The following is a 27,814-nucleotide window of genomic DNA, read 5'->3' on the forward strand; positions in this document are numbered from 1 at the left end:
AAAGGCCAGCATGGAAGCAGTTACTGTCACTACTATTCCTACAGTTACTACAACAGTTCCTTCTACTTTAGCAGCTTCAACGGCCACAACAGTTCCAGTAGCTACAACACTTCCCACTACATCAGCAACTACATCAGTTACAGAATCATCTACAACAGCAGCTCATCCTAGTGATGAAGCAGGTAAATTAATCAAAGCTATGCAAGATATGTCCATCCAAACAAATGAAATAAATAGACTTAAAGATCAAATAAAAAGTCTAGAAGATGAAAAGAAGTTGGCACAAATCATGCATAAAAATGAAACACAGAAGTCAAACAGATTGACTGAGAGAATACAAAAGTTAGAGAAAGAATTGACATTGAAAGAACCACTTGCCCAAGCAAAGCAACAACTGTGGGCCAATATCATTAACTCTGTTAATGATATTTGGCCATCCATCCAAGTCATCTTTGAGTAGAAGGATTTAATCAAGGAAGCAACTGAAGCTATTCAAAAAGTTAAGGAAGAACTTGGTAAGAAGCCAGAGGAGGCCAATGAAATCATTAAGTTTCTTAATTCCAAGAACAAACAGGAATTGGAAGAGATTGGCATAAGTGACAGACTGAAACAATTCTAGAAGTGAAGAAAGTAATCACCAAAAGGAATCTGATGATACAGCTTGAGGAGAAATGTCATGGAGCTTGCAATAACCAGATTTATGATGAAATTTGATGTTTTGAGGCATAAAGGTCTGCCTAATTCAACGATGAAATTTGATGTTTTGAGGCATAAAGGTCTGCCTAATCCGTTGGTGATTAATGACAGGTTGATGAGGCATGAAGACTATGATAAGAAAATCAGAGAAGTGGCAAAGGAACAAGCAAACAATCTAGCCATGACAGGAATTCCAATAGGAAAAGTGCTCTATCGGACTACTGAGAATCTCTTTTACCTCCAACATGAGGTAAAATATCTCTTTATCAACAAACCTACATTTGCAAAATACACAGAGGCTGATGAAATCTTCAGAAGAATGGTAAAGATTAAATTACCAGATGCAGAGTCTTGGGAAAAGTTGAATGATTTACTGTGAAAATGAAAGGTAAAACAGTGAAAACATAGCAGTCAAGAGCAATCAAGGTAAAACAGTAAAGAGTAAAAGATTAGTTAAGTTAAAGAGTATCAGGTGAAAGGCAAAGTTTAAAAGTCAAAAACAGAGTTTAAAGATAAAGCTAGTGTAGAGCAACAACAAAAGAGAGAAAGCAGCAAAAGATCAAAACAACAAACAACAAAATCAATAAAAGCAGGGACATTTAGCCTTTAGTTTCCTAGGTGTCTCTATCTTCTTGCATGAAGATATTTCTTTTTCCTTGAATAATTCCTAAATCAGTTTAGGATATTTTGTAATAGTTTTTTGTATAAATACTTCATAATTTGAAGTATTGTGGGTGGATTTCTTAACATTTCTATAGTGGAACTCATCTACAACTTGAGGGTTTATTGTACCATTTTCAAGTCAACAGATTGGACAAGTAATAAAGGCATTGCATTATAGGATTCATGTGTTGGGCAACTTCAGTGAAGTATCTTTCAATTGTTCAAATTGTTATTTTCTTAAGTATTCCATAAACTTGTATGTTTTCCAAATTTAAATGTTATAACATGAATATTATTGCTGAATATATTTAATTACACTCTGTTCTGAGTTGTTATTCATTTTGATGTTTCTTCTGATATCCATAGTAGGGAATTCTTTATTGCTCGCTAATTTCGATTGACCTCTATCATTTCCTTCATTATCCGTTTTGAGGAATCCTTAATTGCTCCTTGATCCCGATTAAAAATCACTTCACCATCTAGCCTAAAAGATTTGAAATTACTCAACTACCTTGCCCTGTGGACACTATCTTTAGAACTTGAGTCAGTCCTGTTTTCTTGACATTTTGACTCCATAGCCCAATGGTAAATACACTGTCTTCTATCCATCTAAGTCAGTAATTCCACCAACAAATCAAAACCAAATCAAGCTTTCATAACTAGCCTAAAATCGATTAACTCAACAAAGTTAAATCATTAAGAGAGAGCCCTCTCTAAGCTTTAGGAAGGCTAGATCCTGATCTCAAAAGTAGGTTTGTGGTTACCTCTATTATTTCTTTAAACACAACATAACAAGCCTAGGGAAATTTTGTAGTGATAATGTCCCACAAGGCTACAAAATTTGTAATACAACTGGAGACCAAAAGCTACAATGATGATGATGAATTCTGAAAAAATTGGCTGCTCTGATCTGTACTCTGCTCATGAGGTAGTTGACACTTGACTAGTCAACGGGATGAGCACACATAGGTTATTTTATAATATATATTGATGAGTCAATGTGGTCGCAAGGCCTCCATTATGCACAAGGATCAAGGTTGCACCTCATGTGGTGAATATTTTACTTTATTTGTTGAACAAGGAGCCTCTTGGAGAGTGGTCCCTTCCATTTGACCTGGCAAATATATTATTTTAATGAAGAGTAGTTGATGGATGTTATTATTGAGGTGTTCAAGGAGAAGAGGACAAATGACACCTTGCATGGGCTTGCATGAGCATGTTTTTAAGGATGAAGACATGTGGCATGACTTGCTTATTTTTTTTCTCAAGGAAAAATCACAATTTTATTCAAAATGAAGTGAACAAAATTACATATAGTAGATCAATAAGAACTCATCAGAGAGTTACACTATTCTACTCTTTCCTATCTTTCTTTTTTCCCACTTTTCGCCAACCACTAGAGTTGGGTGTGGATGATATAATGGTCTTTTGAGACTCGTTTATATTTGACGAGATTTCTTTTTCTGAGTCCGAGCCATCTGATGCGTGAGTTCGTTTGGTACTGATTGCTTCTTTTTCTGAGGTAGTCTTCACAATCTGTTGTTACTGTTCAGGAGGTATTGGAACTAATGCTAAGTTGAGTTCTGACATGTCCTTCTGTGTGGTGTCTTGGGAATTTTGAGCATTGTTATTTGTGGTATTTGCTGTAGTTTCTTCTTTTGTTTCAGTTGCATGTGGGTCAGAAAACTGCCATCCTTTTGGCTTTTGTGGTTGTCTCTTTTTTCTTTCTTTTTTATTTTGAGGACAGGCACTTTGAAGATGACCAGTTTGAAGACATAGACGACATCTGAAGGTCGTATTCTCATAGTCAAGGGGTTGGGACCACTGCTAATTGTTGTGATATAACAAGATGCGATTTGGTAATCCTTTACTAAGGTCTACCTCCACACAGATTCTAGCAAAAGTGAAGATATCCTTTGTGAGGCGGTCTGCATCTACTTTTAAAAATTTCCCAAGGGCATTCCCAATTCCTACCAATTTATGATGCCAAAAATGCAAAGGTAGGTTATGTAACCTTACCCACACTGGCATTTTGGAAACCACCATGGTATTTGCATCAAAATCTAGAAACCATGGTGTTATGAAGAGGCCTGCATTACCCTAAAACCATGGTCCCTCATGTAAAGCATATTCCCTATCTTTTGCAGTGTCGAATTTGACAATGAAGAAACCTTTTGAGCATAAATGGATGTCACAATTTTCTGTCCATGTGGAAAAGATCCATTGATGTAGGGCCTCTGATTTGGGCCAGAACCCATTGAATCTGCATATCACAACTTTAGAAAGAAATTCATCATGGATCTCATTTACCTCAGGCAATGTAATTGTCAAAGTTGGCACTTGGGTCATCTGCTGCACAATGTAGGGACCAAGAGTAGTGGGAGGCTTTTTTGATTGTTTTTGTGGCTCCATATTTCATTTGACTAAATCTTTGAAAGCAGTTGGACCTTTAGAGCTTGTTCTCGGACATCCTCCTAGAAGTCGTGTATTAAGGAAGATGGTTGAGTCGCGTCCAATGTTATAATCGTATAGGTTGTGTTCCTCCTGTAATACTCAGTGTTCCATGGGGACTCATCCCCTAGGGTCGGGTGCATGCACTCCTCGCACCCCCGCACCCTGGACGAGGAGTCTACTGGGGGCGCGTTTCCCCACGCACCCTTTTTGGGGAGTCTTGGGGAGACGCAAGGGGTGCGTTTCCCCAATGTGGGGGATGAGACTCCCCAAAAGGGGTGGGGTGCGTTTGGGCGCCCCCCCTCAAAACTTCACTATCTAGTATATAGTATATACTAGTATGTTTTGCTTTCAATTTAGATTCTAGAATGATGAATGACGAATTTAATTTTTAAATCAATGTAGATTGTACACTGATGAATGATATGGGTCAATGTATTTGAATATTTCATTATTGAATTTTTTTATTGAATCTCATGGTATGGGTGAATAATGAGTATGTCATATGAATGATGTATGTATAAAAATGAATGATGAGGATGGATCAATGTATGTCATTATTTAATTCAATTATGAATTTAAATTTTATGTGTGGATGAAATTTCAATTTTCAATGTATTGGTATCCATATTACTATTAGTGTATTTAATATTTTGCTTTCATTATTGAACAATGAATATGAACTTGAGTTATATATATATATATATATATATATATATATATATATATATATATATATATACCCCGATGTCTCCCCGCACCCCCAAAGTTTTCCTAAAATTTGAGGGTACTCCCACACGTCCCCCCTGTGCATCTCCCCGCACCTGTGTCTCCCCACATTAGAGTCTTGGTGGAACATTGGTAAAAATTTACCTACATAAATAAGAAATTGAAGACTAGCTGGTATACCCATATTTTCTTGAATCATTTGTTTGAGAGTTTTTATCCCCTCCCAACTCCCGATCTTTAAATAGACAAATTTCCCTTCAAGTGATCTGATAAAAAGATGTATCGACGCTCCTTCAGGTGGATCTGACATTGGATCTTCAAGATCTAGCCTTGAAATGTTCTCTGCTGGACAACGTTCTCGACCAGTCTTTGTTGCTTGCTGTAGGTTGAGGACACTTTCGTCTTTGACTCCTAGCTCCCACTGTCGTATGCTATTTGCATCCCCAAGGCAATGATCCTAGAATTGATGTCTACTGGTCAATCTTCCCATGTTCTAGTAAGACCCTGACTTATTCTGAATTGGCGAGAATGATGATGTCAAGGAACCTATCGCTTGCCTCCCACAACCGATTGTATACTGCGACCCCAGAACATCTGTAGAAAAACCCTCCTGCGAGAATCCTGACACCATTATAGGGCAGGAGATCATAAATGTGGTATAAAAATTGTAACCAGAGGCCCTGTTTTGCAAGCCTCGCACGGGGATCTGATAAGTATAATGGGAATTTCCCATTTGTGGGCTTAGATCTTGTGACTTGAGAGTAAGATGCAGATCTGGTGATATTCACTTCAGCATAGATTCTTTTTTCATAGATATCGAGAGATCCCAGGGTAAAAGCTGAGATCCATGGGTTGTGTAGGAGAAACGAAAACTGTTGAAGATCACCTTCGTTTGTCTGGATTTGCACAAGATGCAAACAAATTGGGGTTCTGTCATTGAAATCCGTCGATTGGTTAACCATGGTATTGATCTTCTGATCTATCACCGTCTCTTGTCGTGGAGATTGTGTATCTGACTGAGATTTAGGGGCATCACTTTTTCCTTTTGTGTTAATAATAGTGCAGGAGTCCGCATCTGGGATGATGACAAAGTATTGGGGCTTCTGCAACCCCTATTCAGTGCTAAGATGCACAATTCCGTGGGATCCGTAGAACAATATCGATCTCCAAATCTCTCTTCATGTAGAGACAAAACAAGGATGTAGATCCAGAAGTTTGACTTCCTGTCAGAACCCTCGTCGTTCATATATAAATCACATCCGAGGATAGATCTGTTTTCCGTATGCATATGTGATGAAAGATATCGATCGCTGGGCAAGGAAAGGTGTAGATCTTGATCTTGGCATCTTGGCGCTGTTAATGGATTTGAATCAAGACCCAGATTCACTTCGACTGGAAGAAAGGAGCCGCAGATCATCACAACCCTAACCTCCAACGCGTTCCCAGATTGGCCTTCAACCGAGTCTTTGATACAGAGAGTTTCGGATCCGTAAAGATCTGCAAAAACGTAAACCAGTGTTGATAATATCGTATTCCAATATATCACGATATTTTCGGCAAAATGATATATCGTCGAGAAAATATCGTGATAAAAATATAAAATATCGTGATATTTTGAAAATATTAAAATATCGCCATATTTTGAAATATCAGCTATGTTTAAAAATTTGAAAAAATATTTTTTATATATATATTGCCGATAAGATGGGATCCGATCTGATACCAATATTATCAACACTGAGAATCCGCTCTGCAATTACTAGAATTTCATTTTGCTCTTAGACATGAATAGTGAATACATGTATTTTAGAATGGCTTGCTTATAATTGATTTACTTGTGATATGAGTTGGTTATGATATGTTATTTTGTGGGTTTCCTTGGAGGAAAGCATGGATCTAGAATACCCCATGTTATTAAAATGGATCTTAAATTGTGTATTATTATTTTATTGTAAAGAAGTTGAGCTAGATTCCATATAAAGAGTAGCCCTTCCTCAATTGTAATGATGGTTGGATTTGCATAGATCCTCCTTGGAGCTTAGTTGCTTGAAGACAATGGAAGTTGGGGCTTCTCTTGTTGAGGCACATGCTCTGGGTTTGATATTGCTGAAGACTAATTATAGGATTTCTTGCATCAAACGTGCTGTGAAGGGCCATAATCTGGTTAACGTTGTTCCTTGTTTGGAAGAAGTTTAATTGTGGTTCATTCCCCTTTTAAAATCTGTGTTTATTGCTGGAAATGTCTCTACGTATCTTTTTCCTTGATTCAGATTAGTTGCAATTTACATTATCCTTTAGCAGACACACCTCATACATGTTTGGAGGTTTTTCTTCATCTGGATTCTTCACAAGTAATTTCTGTTTTAGTGGGTAGCAAGATAAGACTGCTGCAGTTTCTTCATTTGTGCTATATCTTCCTTAATCACATAAACGGCCCAATAAGATCTCTCTCTTGACTTCATTTTCCCTATTTAGTGTTGGCACTTGTCTTGGTCCACCCATTGCTTTATAAAAAACCATATTACATTTTCCGTTTTTCTAAATATCAACTCTTCTTTTCACCTTGGGCTTCCATTGCATATTTTTAGCAATCTTGTTCTAGGGATACCACCCTTGCGTTGGAGGAGAGCCAGCTTAAAGTGAGGGTTTGGGCGGTAACAGTGTGAACATCGACAATGTTAGTGATGTAGGACACGAGATTACAAGAAAAATGTTTGGGATGGAATGAGAACTAAGAGAGTTCCAATGACAGGGATTTTTATTATAATACTTGATGCATACCTTGAAATATTAAAGCATTTGGCATTCTATTGGTATTTACAGATGTTCCCTTATGGTAGTATAAACTGGCCTTTAACAGTTGAGGTTGAAGGGAAAGAAGTTCCCTATTCTTGGGATCTGTCTAGGGAGAAGCCTATGGGGTCATGTGTGCAAGATAACCATATTTTATGGTTTATACATATGTTACCATTTTCTACAATCTAGGGGAGGATGTCTCTGATTGATTAGATGGAATTGGGATGGATGAGCAACTGGCCCTTAGCATCAACACTACATGTTTTCAAGTATATGCTCTCTCAGGATCTCAGGATAGTGTAATATTATTTTAAGATTATGTTTTTATTTCTAGCTTCTTGTTATTACTGACTTGCAAAATTTATTAGATGATAATGGTCTTTCAAAGGTTTCTGATGGTTGATATTTGATGCCTTTCTGGGATGATACAGAATCTTCTACTTTCAACAAATGACAGGAATGCAGTACTGAAAATTGCAGACTTCGGGTTCGCCAGGTTGGATTTTGCAAATATTCATTGTCAATTATTCAGTGTTAATCATGTTGCTACCATTTTGTTGTTCTGAAATTGCAGTTTTCCCTTTTAAAGTGCATTTTTGCATTTATTTTATCCACTCAATTAGACTATGCAACATCCCATGTGGAAGGGATACTATTCATTTCTCCATAATAGTAACAGCTTTTCTCATGCATAAGTTTTTTTCAGGGTTTTCCATGCATAAGTTTTTTTCAAAGTTTCCCATGCATAATTTACTGCTTTTAACCTCCTACAAAATATGTTGGATATTAAGATCCTTACAGAGCCGCATAACCTTACAGGTATATGTATATCAAAAAGATACTAGTTGTGTCCAAAAGGAACAATACAGAAGATTCAGGGTAATTTTATGTCATAAACAGCGGGCTTTCAAAAGTCGTGGATTTTTAAGAACATAATGGAATAAGTAACAGCGACTGCTGGACTTACATGGGCTCATTTTCGAGTGTCAAGGACATAATACCCCACAATATATCAAGATACCATACAGCATATTTCAAGGGATCATATCTTCAGTATATTTATCTTCTAGCTGGGGACTCCTGAATCACCCTTTTTTGATATATCTTAGCAAGAATGGTATTAGTGCTGTTGAGTTCATACCTTGCATCTGACCATTTAGATCCTTTCATGGCATCACAATTTAAAGCACAGGAACTTGTGTTGGGCTTGTTGCCGTGAAATCTAGCAGGCCTTGTGATGGAATTCACAAGCTGAAGGCCAGACTTTGTAACAACAATGAGGAGATATTTCCAGTATCACGTCAACAATTCTCCTCCCGCTTTTTAGTGGAATTTCACAAGGGAGGCTTCCTAAGTTCCTAGTATTCACCTATAGGAATACTCTTAAATGTAGGGCTCAAGGTGATGAAAATAGACTAGGTGAAGATACTCTATGTTGGACAAGGCTCAATTCTTTTTGATGAGGGAGCAATGTATCATGCACCTAGGCTAGATAAAGGCTTATATAAACTAGGGCTTCTTGATATGCAGCAATAAGGGAACACCTAGACATATAAAAGTCAAGGAAAAGGTTTGATAGAAACTTAGATCAACAGAGCAATAGAATAAACCCTCAAAATAGGCTTCAAGTTGAAGGTAGACTAGGGATAGTGTTTCCAAGACACAAAATCGACTAGGAAAAGATGACGTCAGCCCTCTAAGGGGAAGATTTACTACTAATGAAGCTTGATTTTGTGTTTAAAAGGTAAAGAGAGATGAATCTTAGGTATTCATCCACAAACATACATCGACAAGAGGCCTAGAATCAATTCGTCCCTAGGAAAATACCCTAGCAGCTTGCCTTAAAAGCCTAGGAAAAATAAAAGAAAGAAAATTTTCAGTTTTTGGAGGTTTCGATTAACACAAAATTCACCAATGCCTAATCCTACTTGGGTGATGGTGTCTTAGGGCAACTGTGCTACTTTAGGAGATAAATGACATAGGATTGAAGGGGGAAAAATTGTTTTCCACTTGATAAAACCCTAGCTATCTTTTTTGTGAGAGGAGAAATGAAATAGTAGATGCACACTAGTAGTTATCTTATGGATTTCAAGGAAGAAAATATTTGACATGCAAAATTTAACCAAGATTACCCACAAAAATATGCTTTTAGTCATGGATCATAGAAAAACCCGAGTATTAATTTATTTACATGCAAAACAATAAAAATCAGCAATCAACTTATAATTTCTTCCATGAAAAGACCTTTCAATCCCAAAAGGTCATCTTCGATGCAAAAGCCAATCTCCAATAGCAATGCTCCATCTAAATTACATCTCCACAAGTAGTGAATGTTGAAGTTTCTAAATTTATTTAGTTTAGAAACCCCTCATGCACTTTTTCTGATTTATTCCTACCTACTTGTTATTTTTCCTTTAACAAGTTATTTACAAAGTAAATACTGAAAATAAACACCAGTGCATTCCCAACATATTATAGATCAATGACTAAAAGAAACAGGAACAAACACACCACATGCCAGCATTATTTTTGGACCAATGTCCCCGGAAAAACCCAATGTGGGAAAACCGGTGCAACTATCTGAGGGTTTTCTTATTAAGCAATATCAGAGTACAATTTGGGTGCCAAAACTGGCCTACCCAACAGAGAATTTCCTTAGCAGCTATACCTCACAGTTTGAGAGAAATCTCCTGGCTAAAACCCTGGAAAACCTTTCTGGCAGCTCCTCAGCACAAAACTGCTCCTGCAACCCCAGTGTCTGCCCAATCTGGACTGTGTTAGCCCCTCTGTCTCACGCTGGCCCTGCGTCAGCCTTTCTAGGCCTGCGTTAGCCCCGGGAGCAATGTTGCACGAAGTGGGGACGAAGCGGGGACGTTTTTTGGAAGCGGGGACATGGAAGCGTCATTTTCCAAAAATCTAGGAAGCGAAGCGTCTGCTATATATATATTTATATTTTTTTGCATTTATACTCAAAACAAACATCCCAAATACCAAATTAGTTGTAGAAGACATGAAAACATGCATATTTTTGCATAAATCAAGATAGATATAACATCCCTTGTACATTAATGATTAATTATTCGAGCATCAACCATTAGATGCATCAATCATCTAGAATTTAGATTCTTCTCCTCTTGTCTAGCCTTTGCCTCTACCTTGATTGTCTAGGGATATTAGTCAACATTGCCCAATTTTGATCAAACTACCTAATTCAAGACTTAAAATATGGTAGAAAAAGCTTAACATGCTTGATCGATGATTTTGACTTGATTGAAAGGTAATTCTTTGCTAAGGGCGTGCCGCGTGACAAAGGAGTTCAACAATTAATACCACCAACACTAGGGTACATATAAGGCTTGGTGCTCTTGATTAAATGGTAATCGCATACCTTCATACTTGATATAATCTAATGAAATGCCACAATTCCATTGATCCTGAATTTTTGAAAACTGTTAAGTCTGCTGAATTTTGAATAGGATATGAAATTCTATTTTCTCCATATGAAGTCCAGTGATGCAGGAACCACTCTCAAACATCCTGAGTCATTTCATGGTAATGTTAAAAATTTAAGTAAAAGGATGAAAATGAAAAGTAAAGGAGAATGTCACTTTTACTTTAAGAATTTAACATTACCATGAGCGAGTATCTGCTATATTTATATTTTTTTTGCCTTCATTCCTCACCCTAACCCAAGGTGGACCCACCCCCAACAAGCAAACTCACCTCAAATAAAAAATAAAAAACGATTTTCTAAACAGTGCGGCGCTTTTTCGGAATCGTACAGAAGCATACGCTTTGCCCTCCGAAGCGCCATGCTTCGTACGGCCGAAGCGCTGTATGAAGCGCGCTTCGGAGGAAAGCTTCGGAAATTTCCAGGAAGCGTACAAAACAGGCGGAAGCGCGCTTCTGGGGATGCTTCCTGGACGCATCCGCACGGGATGCGCTTCGGGCCTTAGAACCGGGGGGGGGGGGGGGGGGGGAACGCTTCCTGCAACATTGCCCAGGAGGCCCTACGTCAGCTCTGGGAGCCTTTGCATCAGTTGCGTTGGCCCCTCTGGTGCTTTGCGCAGCAGTTGGCTGCCTCTACATGGCCCTGCGGAGCCCTTGCTGGCTCTGTGTCACCCTCCCTGGCTGCTCCGCTGCTCTCCCGACACAATCTCTGCCTTCTCTATTTCTTTGTACTCAATGCCCCTCAGCTGCTCTTCCGATCACTGATTCTATCTCTCTTAGCAAACCCCGCTCTAGAGAATATAATGACTAATCATCTGGTGTGCTCTCCAAGTGACCCTCAAGCCTCCTCTTATACTTTTCCTGTTGACATCTCAACGGCCGAGGATTAAGTCCCTAATCAATGGCTAAGATTAGATCTGGCTCGATCCATGTCTTTTGAACCACTCTAACACAGAATCATATTAATATACATTAATATTTTTTTTTCCCTCAGTTTAGACTTAGGGACTCCATTAAAAATATTAATTATTTTAATATCTCTTGATCTGTTTTGAATTTGCCCAAACCCTTTCTGGGTATTGGAGATCTCATGTGCCCCAACCTCTCCACCAAATTTTGTGGCTAGAGCACATCCGATGCTACTCCAAATCAACACTCCCTCTTAGCGAGGACTATGCTCTAGCAATACTCCTCACTGAGTATTACTCTGATCATCCGGCACCGGTACCTATGCTGATGCTAGGCCTTCTTACCCAACATCCTCTGCACTGCTGCCTCCTGTACAACTGCCCATGGTTCTGCCACTGCCACTGTCGCTGCTGCATCTGTACGACAGCTCCCTTTGCATCCGTGCTGCTGCTGGTCCTTTCTCCCAGCACTGCATCCGCACTGCACCTCCTCTCATCATGCTGCATCGTGTTGCCCACTGCTGCACTGCAACTCAGTTACTGAGAAGTAAGTAACTGATCTCCCAACTGACCTCCTTGTTGGGCTAGAGACACCCACTAATGCTGAAGCTCCCTCTGCTGCTGACAAGTGCTCCCTCTTTGACCTTTGCGCTGCTGCAACAACTCCCTGCATCTCGCACCGTTACACACCTCTCTGTGCCTTCCTGCACTGGTGCAATACTCCTGTGCCTCTCGCACTGCTGCAACCTGCTAGCTCTGCGCTGTCTTGGGACTCATGCACTGTAGCTCTCTCTGTCGCTCCATCCGCATCCGTCTCTACCCACTTAGCTAGTTCTGCTACTCCTCGTTGGGGCTCCTATAGCAAGGTCTAATCCAAGAGGCTAGGTACCTCAAGGATCCTGCCCCTCATCGCCTGTAGTCCACATGACTACAGCTCGATGTCTCCCCACTTCCGCTCAAGTGGTGCGTGTGCACTCATGGCACAATCATTGTCTGTTAAAACTTCCTTCTCTCCCGTGCTGGCGCTGCGTTAGTCTTGGAAGACTCTCCCTTACTTTTCTTCCTTGGACACTGGGTCGCATAGTGACCCAGCTCCCCACAGTGGAAGCACTTGATCTTGGGGAGATCTGTCTTCTTCCGCTTCTTTTGCTTTCCCTCAGATGCTAGGGTCACATCCTCCTCCTCTTGCTTGACCTTGATCCCTTTGCTATTGCTACTTGTCTTCAATTGCTGTCTGATCTCTTCCTGGCGAAGAGCTGCTCACATCTCATCCCAAGGTGGGAGAGTCCCTCTGCCTAGGATACTTTGGACAAATACTTCCCAATCTTCTGGGACAACATTCAGGGATGTCCTCACCATAAGCTCTTGCTCCGGTGTCACTCCTATAGCAGTCAACTGGCCTCAGATCTCATTCAGTCCTCCAAGGAAGGTGTCAATCGATTGACCCTTCTTCATATGATACGACCCTCTCTGCACAAAAGTATGTTGGTACAGGTTCTTGAAAGCCTCCCACATCTCAATTGTTGTTTCCTTCTCGGCTATATGTGGTACCACATGATCCTTGACCCCATCAGGGATAATGCACTTGGCCCTCGCCATCGCCTCTTTGTACTTGTCATTATCATTTTGGTCGACTGGGATAGCTATCGTCTTCAAGGCGAAGTTCTTGACACGATTCCTATCTAGCACTGATAAGATTTTGGCCTTCCAGACTGCGAAGTTCGATTCTCCTTTGAGTCTTTACTTCCCGTCTAGAAGTTCTCTTCTGGACTCCCTCTAAGTCCTGATTTCCCTCCTGGAAATCCTTCTACCGCTTGTTGAGATGTGCCCTACTCTAATCGTCTTCTGCAACTGCACTGCTGATCCAGGTTCTTCGGCTAGAAACCCTCGGTAACAACTCTAGCCCTAATCTGTCAGGTACTGTTCTGACTACAGTACCTCACCAGCTCCACTTTGCAATATTCCTGCAGCCTTCTAGACCCTAGCAACTGCCTCTTTGTGAATTGCGTCAGTGCTTCTCTGCCTCATGCTAGCTCTGCGTCACCCATGATGGGTCTGCGTTAGCCCTAGGATGCCTTGCGTCAGCAACGCTGGCCTCTCAGAGGCTCTGCGCAGCTCCCGGCTTCTTCTGCGTGGCTTTGGCTGGCTCTGCGTCACACTTTTTGGCTTCTGCGTTGTTAGAAACAACTTCTGTCACCTTGGGACAACTATTTTTTGCTGCTACTGCTCCGCTCGGCTGATGTCTTTTAGTCCTCCTGTGATCTGCAATCACCCTCTGATACCATGTTGAAGTTTCTAAATTTACTTAGTCTAGAAACCCTTCATGCACTTGTTTTGATTTATTCCTACCTACTTGTTATTTTTCCTTTAACAAGTTATTTACAAAGTAAATACTGAAAATGAACACAAGTGCATGCTCAACATATTACAGATCAGCAACTAAAAGGAACAAGAACAAACACACCACATGTCACCATTATTTTTGGACCAATGTCCCCGGAAAAACCCAATGTGGGAAAACTGGTGCAGCTATCCGAGGGTTTTCTTATTAAGCAATATCAAAGTACAATCTGGGTGCCGAAATTGGCCTACCCAACAAAGAATTTCCTTAGCAACTATACCTCATAGTTTGAGAGAAATCTCCTTGCTGAAACCCTAGAAAACCCTTCCGGCAGCTCCTCAGCACAAAACTGCTCCTGCAACCCCAAGTCTGCCCAATCTAGACTGCGTCAGCGCTTCTCTGTCTCATGCTGGCCCTGTGTCAGCCTTTCTAGGCCTGCGTCAGCCCCAGGAGGCCCTTCGTCAACTTTGGGACCCTGTGTGTCAGCTGCGTTGGCCCTTCTGGTGCTCTGCGCAGCACTTGGCTGCCTCTATGTGGCCCTGCGTGAGTCCTTGCTGGCTCTACATCACCCTCCCTGGCTGCTGCGCTGCTCTCCCGACACAATCTCTGCCTGCCCTAGAGAATATAATGACTGATCATTGGTGTGCTCTCCAAGTGACCCTCAAGCCTCCTCTTATACTTTTCCTGTTGACATCTCAATGGCCGAGATTAAGTCCCTAATCAACGGCTAAGATTAGATCTGACTTGATCCATGTCTTTTGGACCACTCTAACATATATTCATATTAATACACATTAATATTTTATTTTCCCTAAGTTTAGACTTAGGGACTCCATTAATAATATTAATTATTTTAATATCTCCTGATCTGTTTAGAATCTGCGCAAACCCTTTTTGGGTTGGAGACCTCATGTGTCCCAACCTCTCTACCAAATTTCATGGCTAGAGCACATTTGATGCTACCCCAAATCAACGGTGAAATAGACAAAGGCTAAGTTGCGCCCTAGAAGAGAGGGCTGAAATCTCTAGTGTGATGATGAAATGAACGAATGAAGGGATCATCTATTTAAATGTGGTCCATCCCTTCATACTACAACACAATTTTAGCCTACAAGCCCCCACACAAGTATAATTTTGAGTGTTTGCCAAGACAGGGATTACAATCCAATCCCATAGCTCAAAACAATGAAATAGTGCCATAAAAGCCCATGCATGTGGGTCGATATCCTCCCAAAGCATGACATCATGCCCTTTTTGGGCCATAAATGCTATGAAAGTGCATGGATGGGCTAGTGGGATGTCTTGTCATCATAATCAACTCCAATCCTTGAGAAGGCCTCAAAAAGTGCCTCCAAATGTCTCCACATGTCAACAACATGCTCTAGGTGCCCTATGTCACCCTCTCAAAGGTTAGATGGGTGACGTGGTATCATCTCTCTCTAACGTTGGTGATCCAAGTGCAAGTACAAGCACTCCATTGTCATCTTGGGGTCACCATCATCATCTGGACTCTAGATAAAGTCATGCCCATGAAACAATGTCAAGGCTAGCCTAGGGGCATGTCGGGTTTGCTAGGTACAACATTAAGAAAATCTAATACGAAGCAAGAGGAGCTCATCATTTTAGCATCTAGTGGTGCTTTGAGGTGTCAGTCATATGTTGGAGTTATCAAGGTACCCAATGCTCTGCTTTGGAGGGGCAATACAACATTTGCAACATCATCATTGCTCTCTAGAAGTGTGAAATGGCTTGGGCATGATGTGTAGTGCAATGTTATCAAAACTGGTGGAATCAACCGACATGATTGGTTTGGGGGTCAAATCAATTTGGTTCAAGGTCTAGAATAAAAAATGGCCGGTTTACTACCGAACATGCTGGTTTTGTACCGAACTGGCCAGTTTCGTACAATGTGATAAAAAATGTTCCAAATACAATTTCTTATGAGAAAAACAATTTCTTTTTGAGTGGGGCAGCTTAATATTCAAGCCTATGGCCCTACTATTGCTATGCAATTCATGCTAATGTTAAATTCCTAAAGTAAAAGTGACATTCTCTTTTATCTTTCATTTTCATCTTTTAACTTAAACATTACTATGAATTGACTTAGGCTGTTTGGGAGTGGTTTTGACCTCATTCAATTTCATATGGAGAAAGTAGAATTTTAGATCTCACTGAAATCGAACAAACTTAATAGTTTTCCAGGATTTCAAGATTGAGGGAATTGCAACATTTCCATTAGATTTTGTCATGTGCGAGGGTATTGAACTAGTATTTAATCAAGAGCACCAAAGCCTCTATGTACCTTGTTGTTAGTGGCGTTGGTCGTCGAACTCTTCTATCATGACCCTACTAAAAATGTACCCATCATAAAATCTTGACTTAACATGCTACATATTTTTTATCTTATTTTAATGACGAAGATCCCAATATGAGCAATGATTTTGATGATATGTAGGTATATGTTGTAGCATGATTTTTTTTGGATGTTAGAGGCCATCTAGAGCCTATTTGTTGATGTATTTTCGATTCAGCGATGGATTGCACTTGGTGCTATTTTGGTTATGTGCACCCTTACATGCTATGTAAATGAGAGTTATTGTTCTTTTGTATATAAATGCTTTGGATTCATATCGATGTGCATGAATATATATGTGTTTCTTTACAATTTGAATATTTTGTGTGTTTTTGGTTGATCGATTTTTTTTTTATCGATTTTCACTGGTTCCTGTTTTAGAGGGTTTTCTAGTTCTATCATTAGTTTGACTTCGATAACATTGGTGTAGTGGAGACATACAATGTTTCGCTCAAAGGCCTTTGCTGCTATATGAAGAACCACCTGGAAAAACCATCTCAAGATCAAGCGAAAGTCACCAATCATTAGGAACAATGACCATAGATGCATGATAGTGGACCATACTTAATTGTTAAGGGCATAATAACACTTTAAACTAAGATCACCTTCAAATATCTAACTAGACCAAGTCCCGTAAAATTTTTCCCTATCCGTGTTAGAGATGACTAGATAGTCGATCCTATTAGGTGTTTCCAACTTCCAATGGGAGGTGACATGTCCTAGGTCAACCCTTCCATCTATAGGTGCAATAATAGTGGCAAAGGAGGGAAGGACTTCAAGGCAAGGTGCTATGGCCATGGGACCAACAGATGGACGACCATCATTTTCAGTCTATAGATGTAAAGAGGTTGCAATCGTGGAAGCACTAGTTCTCTCTTTGCCTTCCTTTTCCACCCCTCTGGTATTCCTTTTACTTCTTTTTGATAATGCTTTTATAAGGACCATATCTTAGGTGTGCAAGCTTTCTTTTAATGATTTAACATTTATTTACCCCTTAATGATGAGTAAGTTTCTCACTCATCAAGGTTGGGACATGCAAGGGTTCCTTTATTATATGATGGAGCATCTGTGAAAATTTGGAAGACCCAAATTTCCACTGCAGTCACTGATTAAGTATCTTCTAGTTGTTAAATTGCTGAACAAATTATTTACTGCATCCTATAGCAAATACCGAAACTAATACACTGCAGTCTTCACCAATTAAATTAAATGCGGAAACAAGAAACTGAGCAAGAGATAAATACACAACACATGACACCGTTATTTTTGGACAAATGTCCCTGTAAAAACCCAATGTGGCAAAACCGGTGCAACAACTGAGGGTTTGTATTATTAAGCAATAGTTTTTTGAATACAACCTTTGGATACCTTACTGGCTATCCAATACAGAGAATCTGACTGGCAAAAGATTAGTGAGAAATACCTCACACTATCACTTGTGATCTGACATTGATCTAGGCCCTGGATGGCTGGCCCCACGCTGGCTCTGCGTAGCCACTGCGTTAGCCTACGCAAATCTACGTCAACCTCTCCGGGGATCTGCGTCACCTCTTCCGGATCTCCTGCTGTCTGGAGCTTTGTTCCTCTGGCTCTTCGGTCTCACACCTCGACTTTTGGTTCCAGAACTCGACTTCCCAGGCTCTTCGGTCTCACACCTCGACTTCTGGCTCTAGAACGCGACTTCCCAGTTGAATTTCAGACTCCCTTTGAAGCTTTGCATTGCCTCTGTGTGGCCCTACGCTGTTGCCTCTGTGCGGGTCCTACGCTGCCCAACGTAGCCTCTGCGCTGCCTCTTCTGGATCTCTCTTTGCCTCCTCTGCGATGTATTCCTGGATCAGGGAACTCTCCAACCGAAACTATCCCTGCCCCTCATTGCAAGAAATCACTTCGATCTTCTCTCTAGCAACTATTGCACTACCCTCTCTAAGAATTCTGATCTCTTGATCTCTCTTCGATGTGTTTCCCAAATGCCCATCGAAGTCCTTATAATCCTCTAGTTGAGTAATCAACGACCCAGATTATGTTCTAATCAATGGCTCAGATCATTTGGACTCGATCTCTGTCTTCTTCTAGAAGTTTCACCTTCAGTTTGATTAATACCCTTTAATTATTTTAATTTCCTAAGTTTAGACTTAGGCACCCATTAAAAATAATTAATTATTTTAATACAACTGCCTTTGGGTGGAATTTCCCAAAACGATTTCTGGGTATTGTGGAATACATGCGTCCTAGCCTCCTTGCAAATTTTGAGGCTTAGAGCACATTCGATGCTACCAGAAATCAACGCTCCCTCTTAGCGAGGAATGTGCTCAAGTAATGCAACCTGCTGAAGCATCACCCTTTTCTGTAACACTTCCTTCTGCGTTGCTGATGTCTGACATCACTGCCCACCAACTACTGTGCAAATGTTGTATTTGTACTGCTGCTGACCATGCCACTGCCAACACTGCATCTGTACTGCAACCCTCGTAAGTTCTGCATCTTTCCTGCTACTATCACTGCCACTGCCAACATTGCATCTGCACTGCAACCTTTTCCAATTGTTGTTGCTACTACACCAACAACAGAAAAACATCCAAAATATTGAACAAGTGTTCAATATGATGGATCTGTTGTTGGAGTTTTGACTGCTGCTAGTCTGTGTGCTGACCCTCTGAAGCCTCTGCGCTGCTGCTGACTCTACATTGTGCCAACTGCACTGCTGCCAAATTTTCTCTGCGCTTCTTAGTCTCTGGCGCTCCTAGCCACTGCACTGTCACTCCGACACTCCTCTGCACCAACTAACATTGGTCCATGCTGCTACTTCTGATATGGGCTCCTATAGCAAGGTTTTGATCCAAGAGGTGGATTCCTCAAGGATCTTGCCCATTTGTAGTTCTTTCGAACTTACAGTTCTAGATCACCCCACCTCACCCTTGAAGGTATCTGGGAAATCATGGCAAACTCCTCCACCTCGATGTTTGTGGATGCAACCTTCGGTTCATGCTTCTCGTCCATGTCCTTCTTCTTGAGAGGACACTGTGTAGCATAGTGACCAAGTTCACCACACCGAAAGCACTTCATCTTCGAGATGTCGTTCTTTTGCCTTAGTTGCTCCTGTTGCCTTTTAGATGCAAGGGCTGCATTCTCTTCCTCCTCCTTGGGCTTCGTCCCACTGCTGCTGCTGCTATCAAGTTTGCACTTGACTAAGTCTCTCCTCATCTCTTCCTGCTAAAGAGCGGCTCACATCGCTTCCTAATTTGGCAATCTCTATTTGCCTAGGATGCTCTGGACAAATACTTGCCATTCTTCTGAAACAGAATTTAGGGCCAGCCTCACCATCTCGGTAAGCTGAGGTGTTGACCCCACAACTGCCAACGAGTCTTGGATTTCTTGAAGCTTCTCGTCCTTGTCCTTCTTCTTGAGAGGATACTGTGTAGTGTAGTGACCAAATTCACCACACCGAAAGCACTTTATCTTTGAGATGTCCTTATTCCACCTCCATTGCTCTTGTTGCCCCTTTGATGCAAGGGCTGCATTCATTTCCTCCTCCTTGAGCTTCGTCCCACTGTTGTTGCTGCTATCAAGTTTTCATTTGAGTAAGTCTCTCCTTGTCTCTTCCTGCTAAAGAGTGGTCCACATCCCTTCCGAATCTAGGAATCTCTCTCCGCCCAGGATGCTCTGGACAAATACTTGCCATTCTTCTGAAACAGAATTTAGGGCCATCCTCACCATCTCGGTAGGCTGAGGTGTTGACCCCACATCTGCCAACGAGTATCGGATTTCCAGAAGCTTCGTAAGGAACGAATCAATGCGTTCCCCCTTCTGCATCTGTGTGGATCTCATATTTTGCTCCAAGTACATCTTTCGTTGCTCGGAAGATCCTTTGTATAGTGTAGCCAATGCTTCCCCCATCTACCGGGCAGCATCCTTGCCAACAATGTAACATACTACGCGATCTCTCACTTCGTCGAGGATCAATCGTTTGGCCTTCACATTTCAGCCTTGGTACTTTTTGAGTGGATCTGGATCCGTGGGTACAACTACCACACTGTCGACATAGGTTTTGAAATCGTGCTCATTAAGAAGGCATGAGTTCCTTGCCTTCCATATCACATAGTTGGGTGCACCATCCAACCGATCCTGATCTCTTAACCCACTAGCTGCCATCTTTGCCAACGAAATGTCAAACTGTCTCCTCTCTCCTCTGCGCAGCACTAGGCTAGCCTACACACTCCATGTTGGAGTTAGTAGATCTACTCCTCTTTGCTGCTACTCAACAATAGAGAAATTGAATTCCTTGGCTAGGAATTCTCTAAGGAAGAAATTTCCTCAATAGTGTCTCCTTCTTCCTTCTGATTCTTTTCTGCCCCAACAACTGCTGCAGAAAACTGCGTCTCACCAGAAAATTGCTCTGCGCTACCTCTGACGCTGGAAAACTTCGATCTGGAAATCTCTCTCTGTTGACTCACTCACAGAGAGATTCCCACAAAAATTTGCCCCCCTTGCTTGGACTGCGCAATCCTTCTGGGGATTCGATTTGTTGCCTACGCAACACTTCGACTTCCCTCCTCTTCAGTGCTGTGCTCTTCCGACTCTGCTCTCTTGCTTCACCTGCAACTCTGATACCATGTGAAAATTTGGAAGACCCAAATTTCTATTGCAGTCACTGATTAAGTATCTTCTATTTGTTAAATTGTTGAACAAATTATTTATTGCATCCTACAGCAAATACCGAAACTAATACACTGCAATCTTCACTAATTAAATTAACTGTGGAAACAAGAAACTGAGCAAGAAAGAAATACACAACACATGACACCGTTATTTTTGGACAAATGTCCTTGGAAAAACCCAATGCGGGAAAACCGATGTAACAATTGAGGGTTTGTATATTAAGCAGTGGTTTTCTGAATACAATCTTTGGATGGCTTATTGACTATGCAATACAGAGGATTTGACTGGCAGAAGATTAGTGAGAAATACCTCACACTATCACTTGTGATCTGACAATGATCCATGCCCTAGATGGCTGGCCCCACGCAACTATTGCGTCAGCTTACACAATTCTGCGTCAACCTCTCTGGGGATCTGCGTCACCTCTTCCCGGATCTCTTGTTGTTTGGAGCTTCGTTCCTCTGGATCTCTGGTCTCACACTCTTGCTTCTGGCTCTGGAACTTGACTTCCCAGTTGAATTTCAGACTCCCTCTGAAGCTCTGCGTTGCCTTTGCGTGGCCCTACGCTGCCCAGGGTAGCTTTTGCGTGGTCCTATGCTGCCTTTGCATGGCCCTACGTTGCCCAGCGTAGCCTTTGCGTGGTCCTATGTTGCCTCTGCGTGGCCCTACGTTGCCCAGCGTAGCCTCTGCGCTGCCTCTTCTGGATCTCTCTTTGCCTCCTCTACGATGTATTCCCGGATCAGGAAACTCTCCAACCGGAACTATCCCTGCCCCTCACTGCAAGAAATCGCTTCAATCTTCTCTTTAGCAATTGCTGCGCTTCCCTCTCTTAGAAATTCGATCTCTTGGTCTCCCTCCGATGTGTTTTCCAAATGCCCATCGAAGTCCTTATAATCTTCCAGTTGAGTAATCAATAACCCAGATTAGATTCTAATCAATGGCTCAGATCATTTGGAATTGATCTTTGTTTTCTTCTAGAAGTTTCACCCTCATTTTGATTAATACCCTTTAATTATTTTAATTTCCTAAGTTTAGACTTAGGTACCCATTAAAAATAATTAACTATTTTAATAAAACTGTCTCCAGGTGGAATTTCTCAAAACGATTTCTCGGTATTGTGGAATACATGTGTCTTAGCCTCTCTGCAAATTTTGAGGCTTAGAGCACATTCGATGCTGCCAGAAATCAACAACATCAAGTGCTTAGGAAGAGGGTGATGGCTAGTGAGCGAGGTAGAACTCATGCTAAGGTTTTCCCACATGCTAATTAATGTCCCGAATATATTTTGCATTTTAAATTTCTTTTTCTTTCATTGTGGCCATTTTATGCATTTTCCTTTCTTTTAGCTGCATCAACCTCTAGGACAAAGTTTTCGGCCCAGACTTAAGGATGAGGATATGAGGGTGCCATTCTCAATGGACCAATGACTATAAGCCCAAAGGATGGATATGAAATCTAGGGAATGGTGGAAAGTGGTAGGTATGGAAAAGTTATGGACATGCTACATCAATCCAAGTATCCCAAGTATTACCGTTCCTATAAGGCCTTAGAGGAGGTCTCACTAGACTAGGGTCAAAAACTAACCTCCCTTGTAAAGTGAGAGAATAGGTTTATAGTCAAGTGTGAACTGATTCGGTTCTATACAATTCTAATAACACTGTTCACGACGTGTCTCTCATGACCTACTTAGCCCTCTTAGTTCACTCATTTGATGGTAGATGATAAGCTATATTCACATTTGACTGGGTGCCCAATGCTTTGAACGAGTTGTACTAGAAGTTTGATGGGAAGTTCATTGCTCTATTTGGCACAATCACATTAGGAAGGCCATGAGGCCTCATAATTTCTTTCATTAATATCTTAACAATATTAATTGCTTTGTGAGTTGATTGTATTTTAACAAAATGTTTGCGTTTGTCAACTTATCCACCACCACCACCACCATGATGGAATCATGTTGTATTGCTGACCCAAATAATCTAGTGATGTAGTCCATTACAATTCCATCCCATTTTCGCTCGGGAAGAAGCAAAGGATGCAATAACCCTTGTGGCTATTGATGCTTTACCTTAATCTTTTGACATTGTAGTCATATGAATACATAGTCTTCTATTCCTTTTTCGTTATCATCCAAACATATTACTTTTTGATTACAACCGCTAACTTCTGGTAACCTGGAAGCCTTATGTAAGGCACATCATGCGTTTTGTTAATTTTTCAATGTTCTACGCTGTAACAATCACTTAGACAATTTCTTCTTCTTTAACAATCACTTTATCCTATTATTTTCAATCACCCAATAACAATAAGCAAATGTAAATAGAACAATAAACCATATGCACGATGAAGACAACCAAGAACAATAGGGACACAAAGATTTTTGGTCAAAACCCTAACCAAATTCTTCTTCTATTAGATGTGTTACCGCTCAAACTAGCAGGGGTTCTAGGCGGGGATCCTAAAGGGACAACTACTAGGTCAAGGGCAACAATGGAGCAATATCCCACTGTCACTTCAGCTAAAACTCCCTGCTCTTTATGGACTTTCACCGATGGGAGGAGACCCGGTAATAGAGAGAATCACTAGAAGGATGAATCAATGAAGAGATAAGGAGTGATTCCTAAGGCCTATTCGTAAGAGAGACTCAATTGTATGGTTTACTTGCTTGAGAAGCAAGGTGTAAGGCTCTCTAAGAAGGGCCAAGGGGATTTCAAGGGCTAGGGTTTGCAAATAAGACTTATGAAGGAGGGACCTAGTCCTAGAAACCCTTGTGAAAACTTGGTTCCAAAATGGTCTTTGTGAAATTATCTTCAAAAAGTTGCAGGAGCACGTAGGACCAAGTGGACCCAAAATTAGGTCAAGTAAGAGGAATTGGTCACTCAAGGAAGGGCTTGGCCTAATTGTGGAAGAGAAGAGGATCAATGGACAAATGTGCTTGGAATGAAATGCGATGATCCAGATGAGGTCACTAGCTAAGGGAAACCTAGGGCAAGAAATCGTCCTCTAGCTAGGGCTTGCAGTATCGTGAGATCCCACTATCGGATTTGCTTCAAATTTAGAGGGCCTCTAGAGAAAACACCAACGCAGTTGTGGACCAAAAATTGAAGTGTTTGGATGGTTAGATTGTGAGACAATTGATGCCCTAGGTGACCTATGTAGGTTAGGCCTAGAGAGAAAGAGAGAAAGGTGAGAAAAATATGCTTTTAGGTGATCACCTATGGAGATCCTTTGGGAGAAATTGAGTCAAGTTGATTCCAATGCTTGGAGTGATTTTACTTGGTCAAGGAGGCCTCTAGAACAATTTCGCATGGCAATTAGGGCATGGGACAATTGCTTCAAGGTCTTTATACTTCAATATTCAATATGTGATGACTTATCGAGATAAAATTTTAACAAAATATCTTTAGGAGCACTCGCTTATTCAAACATGACCGATGACATGATGAAACGCTAATAAAATACAAATTTCCACCATTTCACACAAGAAAAGCAACAAATTTCAGCCTAGTATAGCGAATTTCCCCAACAACATGCATGTGACATAAGAAAAGGACAAAATAACATCTAAAGAGCACTCACATGTGAGAACAAGTATATCCAATCATCATATGCCAATATAGAAGCTCCGATACAAAAATGAAGAGATCCAAACATCAAAATTCATCCATCCATCCAATTTCGTCCTCGAAAAAGAATAGCAAAAATCTCAAGAGAGAATGATCCAATCCAAGTGATGATGAGAGAATGAACCAACTCATCATCTATGTAGCCTTTAAAATAAAATAATGTGCATAATGACAACCTTTTGGTGACAAGCCCACCAAACTAGCTCAATAACAAAGGACTAAGCCTCTCAAGAGGGTCGAATGATCAATAACATGTGTCGTTGGGCCTTAGAGGAGGCCTAATGAAGTCCATAGGTGCCATAATGTGAAATAGGACTCTCAAAAGTAGTGGACAAAGGGTTGACCCCTTGTTCTCCAAGTATTAAGCCTATGGTACTCCCAAATGGATGTGGTGGCACACAAACGTCCTCATGGGCCTCCAAACAGATCAAAGATGTCTGTAGATCATCTGCAAGGGCTAGGATGATGACACAAGTGATGCCATATCATCGTATAGATCCTAGACCATCTGCCAAGTGTATGGTGCAACTATTGAGCTGGGTAGGCATGGTGAACCAGGTGCATCTTCCTTGCCCAATAGGTGAACAATGAGCAATCTCTGAATGACTCTTGGGATCCATGGAGTGTTGTCTGCTGTTGTGGAGGCCCATGGCTCTCCACACACATCCTGCATGTGCTAATGTAGCCCTTTGGAGGGTTAGGACCCCGTATAGGGAGACCAAACCCAAAATGTAGACCATTTGTAATCCTGCATAAGATCCAATGTGTCCCCTTTGCCCTCCAGTACACCATGTCATTAAAGAAAGCAAGTAAGAGAGTTTACAAACCATGGAAAACAAGTGGGCACTTCACAATGACATGCCCTTCCGTAGTGGGCTATGGCATGTGTAAATGTCTCCAAGCTCAGAGGGAGGTTAACGAAACACCCTATTAGGTGGTTTTTACTCCTAAAGGGGGTGGTATGTTCATGGTTTTTTTTCAAATGGTGGTGGCATGTGATAAAGTCATAGAATGGCGTAGGGGATGAAGGTGGGTCACATGCCATGGTACAGGGGTAGCTAATGAAGGGGAAGCCCATACTTGGGTAAATGATGTGTAGGAGGGAGCAATCGTGGTACATGAGTTACCCAGGCCTTGATTTTTCCACCCTTCATCATATGCCTTTGTCCTTTTATGATTTTCATTGGCTAACAGTTCGGGGCTGAGGGGAATGAGAGTATGGTGTGTATAGTAGTGGATACCCCCTTTAAGGTGGGGCAATTCATCGCCCATCAGGGGTTGGGACAATCATGGGTTCTTGAATGATAGAGGAGGCTCATCTAGGGCCTATAGGAACCAGGGTGATGGCCATGGAAGGGGGTAGAGCTCATGTATTGGCTTTTGCCCACGTGCTAAATGTGTTTGTCCTGACCGTCTTTCTCTATTACTCCAGGTAGTTCCGTAGGCATGCATCAACTTAGACAGAGGAGCCGAGAAGCCTATCATGGGCTCAGATAAGTTCTAAGGGCCAGCGAAGGGCATCATCATGCATTCCTTGATAGGCCGTAGCTGAAATGAGGGGTTTATGGGCAGCTAAGTGGGACAGTTGTGATTTATAGGAAACCCTAACCAGTCCAAGCTTCATCAGTTAATTGCGTTGGGCCATCTACCTGTTTAGGGCAGGAATATTGGATCTACAAAATTGGCAAGTCATTTTGACTTATTGTACCCTCTCTCTCTGCTGAACATTTGATATTAATAATAAGAAGATTTGATCAAGGGTTTTCCCCATCTTGGGGTTTTTCCCTGGCTTGAGCCAATTTTCGTGTTCTCTTGTCTTGGCTTGTCTTCTGCATATGATTACTCATGTTCTTTCCTCAATTACTGTCAATGAATAATAGTCTATGTGATTGCCATTAAAGGAAATGGAATTAATCTTGGGCTCATATGAATCACTGAAGTAATTGTCCAAGCAAAGAACATGTTAACCTAAAATTAACATGGTATCAGAGCTCAGGTGAGGACAAGCCCAAGGAAGAGAAAGCAATCACTACGGAAAGTTTGTGGACAAATCTCCATGTTCTCCTCTCTCTGCAAGTCTGAAGTGCTCAGATGCAATAATGCCAAGCTAAGGATCTCTGTTCTAAGGAGAAGTATCCTTCAAAGTTGAGACCTTTATCGAGGTCTATAGGTAACCCTAAGGAGCAATAATCAAGCATCATCAGAGGGATAGGGTTTGTTTATCATTTATTCTGGGCTCTTGAAAGCTCTGTTCTACTGCAGGGTGCTTTGCAAATCTAGCGTTGGGTGGTTTTCTTTGAAAACAGGGTTTCTCGCTATTACTTACCTGTGGAGTGATTTCCGAAAATGAGCGAAGCATCTCTGAGATCATCTGCAGTCAAATTGATATGGGTTTTGGTTCGTTGGGCACATCATCTTTCTAAAATGGGCGAAGTTTGAAAATCATTGGTGAAAACTTAGATCTGTCTATTGGTTATTAGGACACGCTGGGCTACATATCTCTTTGGATTTTGTTGGACCTTGTTGGATTTTGTTGGACTACATATCTCTTGCAGGAGCTCACTGAATAAATTCTTATACCAATGAGAACGACAAATCTGAAGGTTTTCTTTAAGATTCAAGAAGTTCTGCTAAGTTTTGGTCCTGCTGAGCAAAGCTTCTTTCTGGATGACTTAAATTTTATCTTCTGCACCCATATCTTTTGCGGCCATGATCTTTCTCCTTGAGAGGCGCAAGGCCTTTCAGACGGCATACATTTGAAGTTCTGGATTGATCTCACTAAGGTTTCGGCCCTGGTGCTAGGGCATCTCTCAAAACAGCTTGATCTCTGAATTTTTTTTTACTTGAGCAATTTGAGTGACGTCTTGACTGCAAATTATTCTGGCTTATGTTTTACAATGTAGTTTAATTATACATGCTAAAGGCTTATAAGTATGTAGTCAATCTCTGTGGCAGCAAGGAATTTTCTTTTTGTATGGCCTCCAATCATCAATCCAACACCTGATTCGAATTTATTTAAGTTGACCCGTTTGTACCCTATCCTAAAGAGGCTTACTACCCTGGAAATGAATCAGTGCGTCTTGCAGAATATACATTGTGAAGCCTAAAGTCCGGACCCTCCTTGTAGTATCTGTTATCTCTGCAT

At 41.2% G+C, this 27,814-nt stretch overlaps 1 protein-coding gene across 1 annotated transcript in view; it reads left to right on the top strand.

Annotated features, from left to right (window-relative positions):
* The window catches only part of LOC149218705 (serine/threonine-protein kinase ATG1c-like), a 370,274-nt gene that overhangs the window by 128,952 nt on the left and 213,508 nt on the right, over nucleotides 1-27,814 (top strand). The window contains exon 5 of the mRNA XM_089384128.1: nucleotides 7,767-7,831. Coding sequence (XP_089240254.1) covers nucleotides 7,767-7,831 — 65 coding nt within the window. The remainder of the gene's footprint in view (nucleotides 1-7,766; nucleotides 7,832-27,814) is intronic.

This window comes from Pinus tabuliformis, chromosome Q (assembly GCF_031772625.1).
Source record: "Pinus tabuliformis cultivar Carrire ecotype Pingquan chromosome Q, CPIR1, whole genome shotgun sequence".
NCBI classification, from domain to species: domain Eukaryota; kingdom Viridiplantae; phylum Streptophyta; class Pinopsida; order Pinales; family Pinaceae; genus Pinus; species Pinus tabuliformis.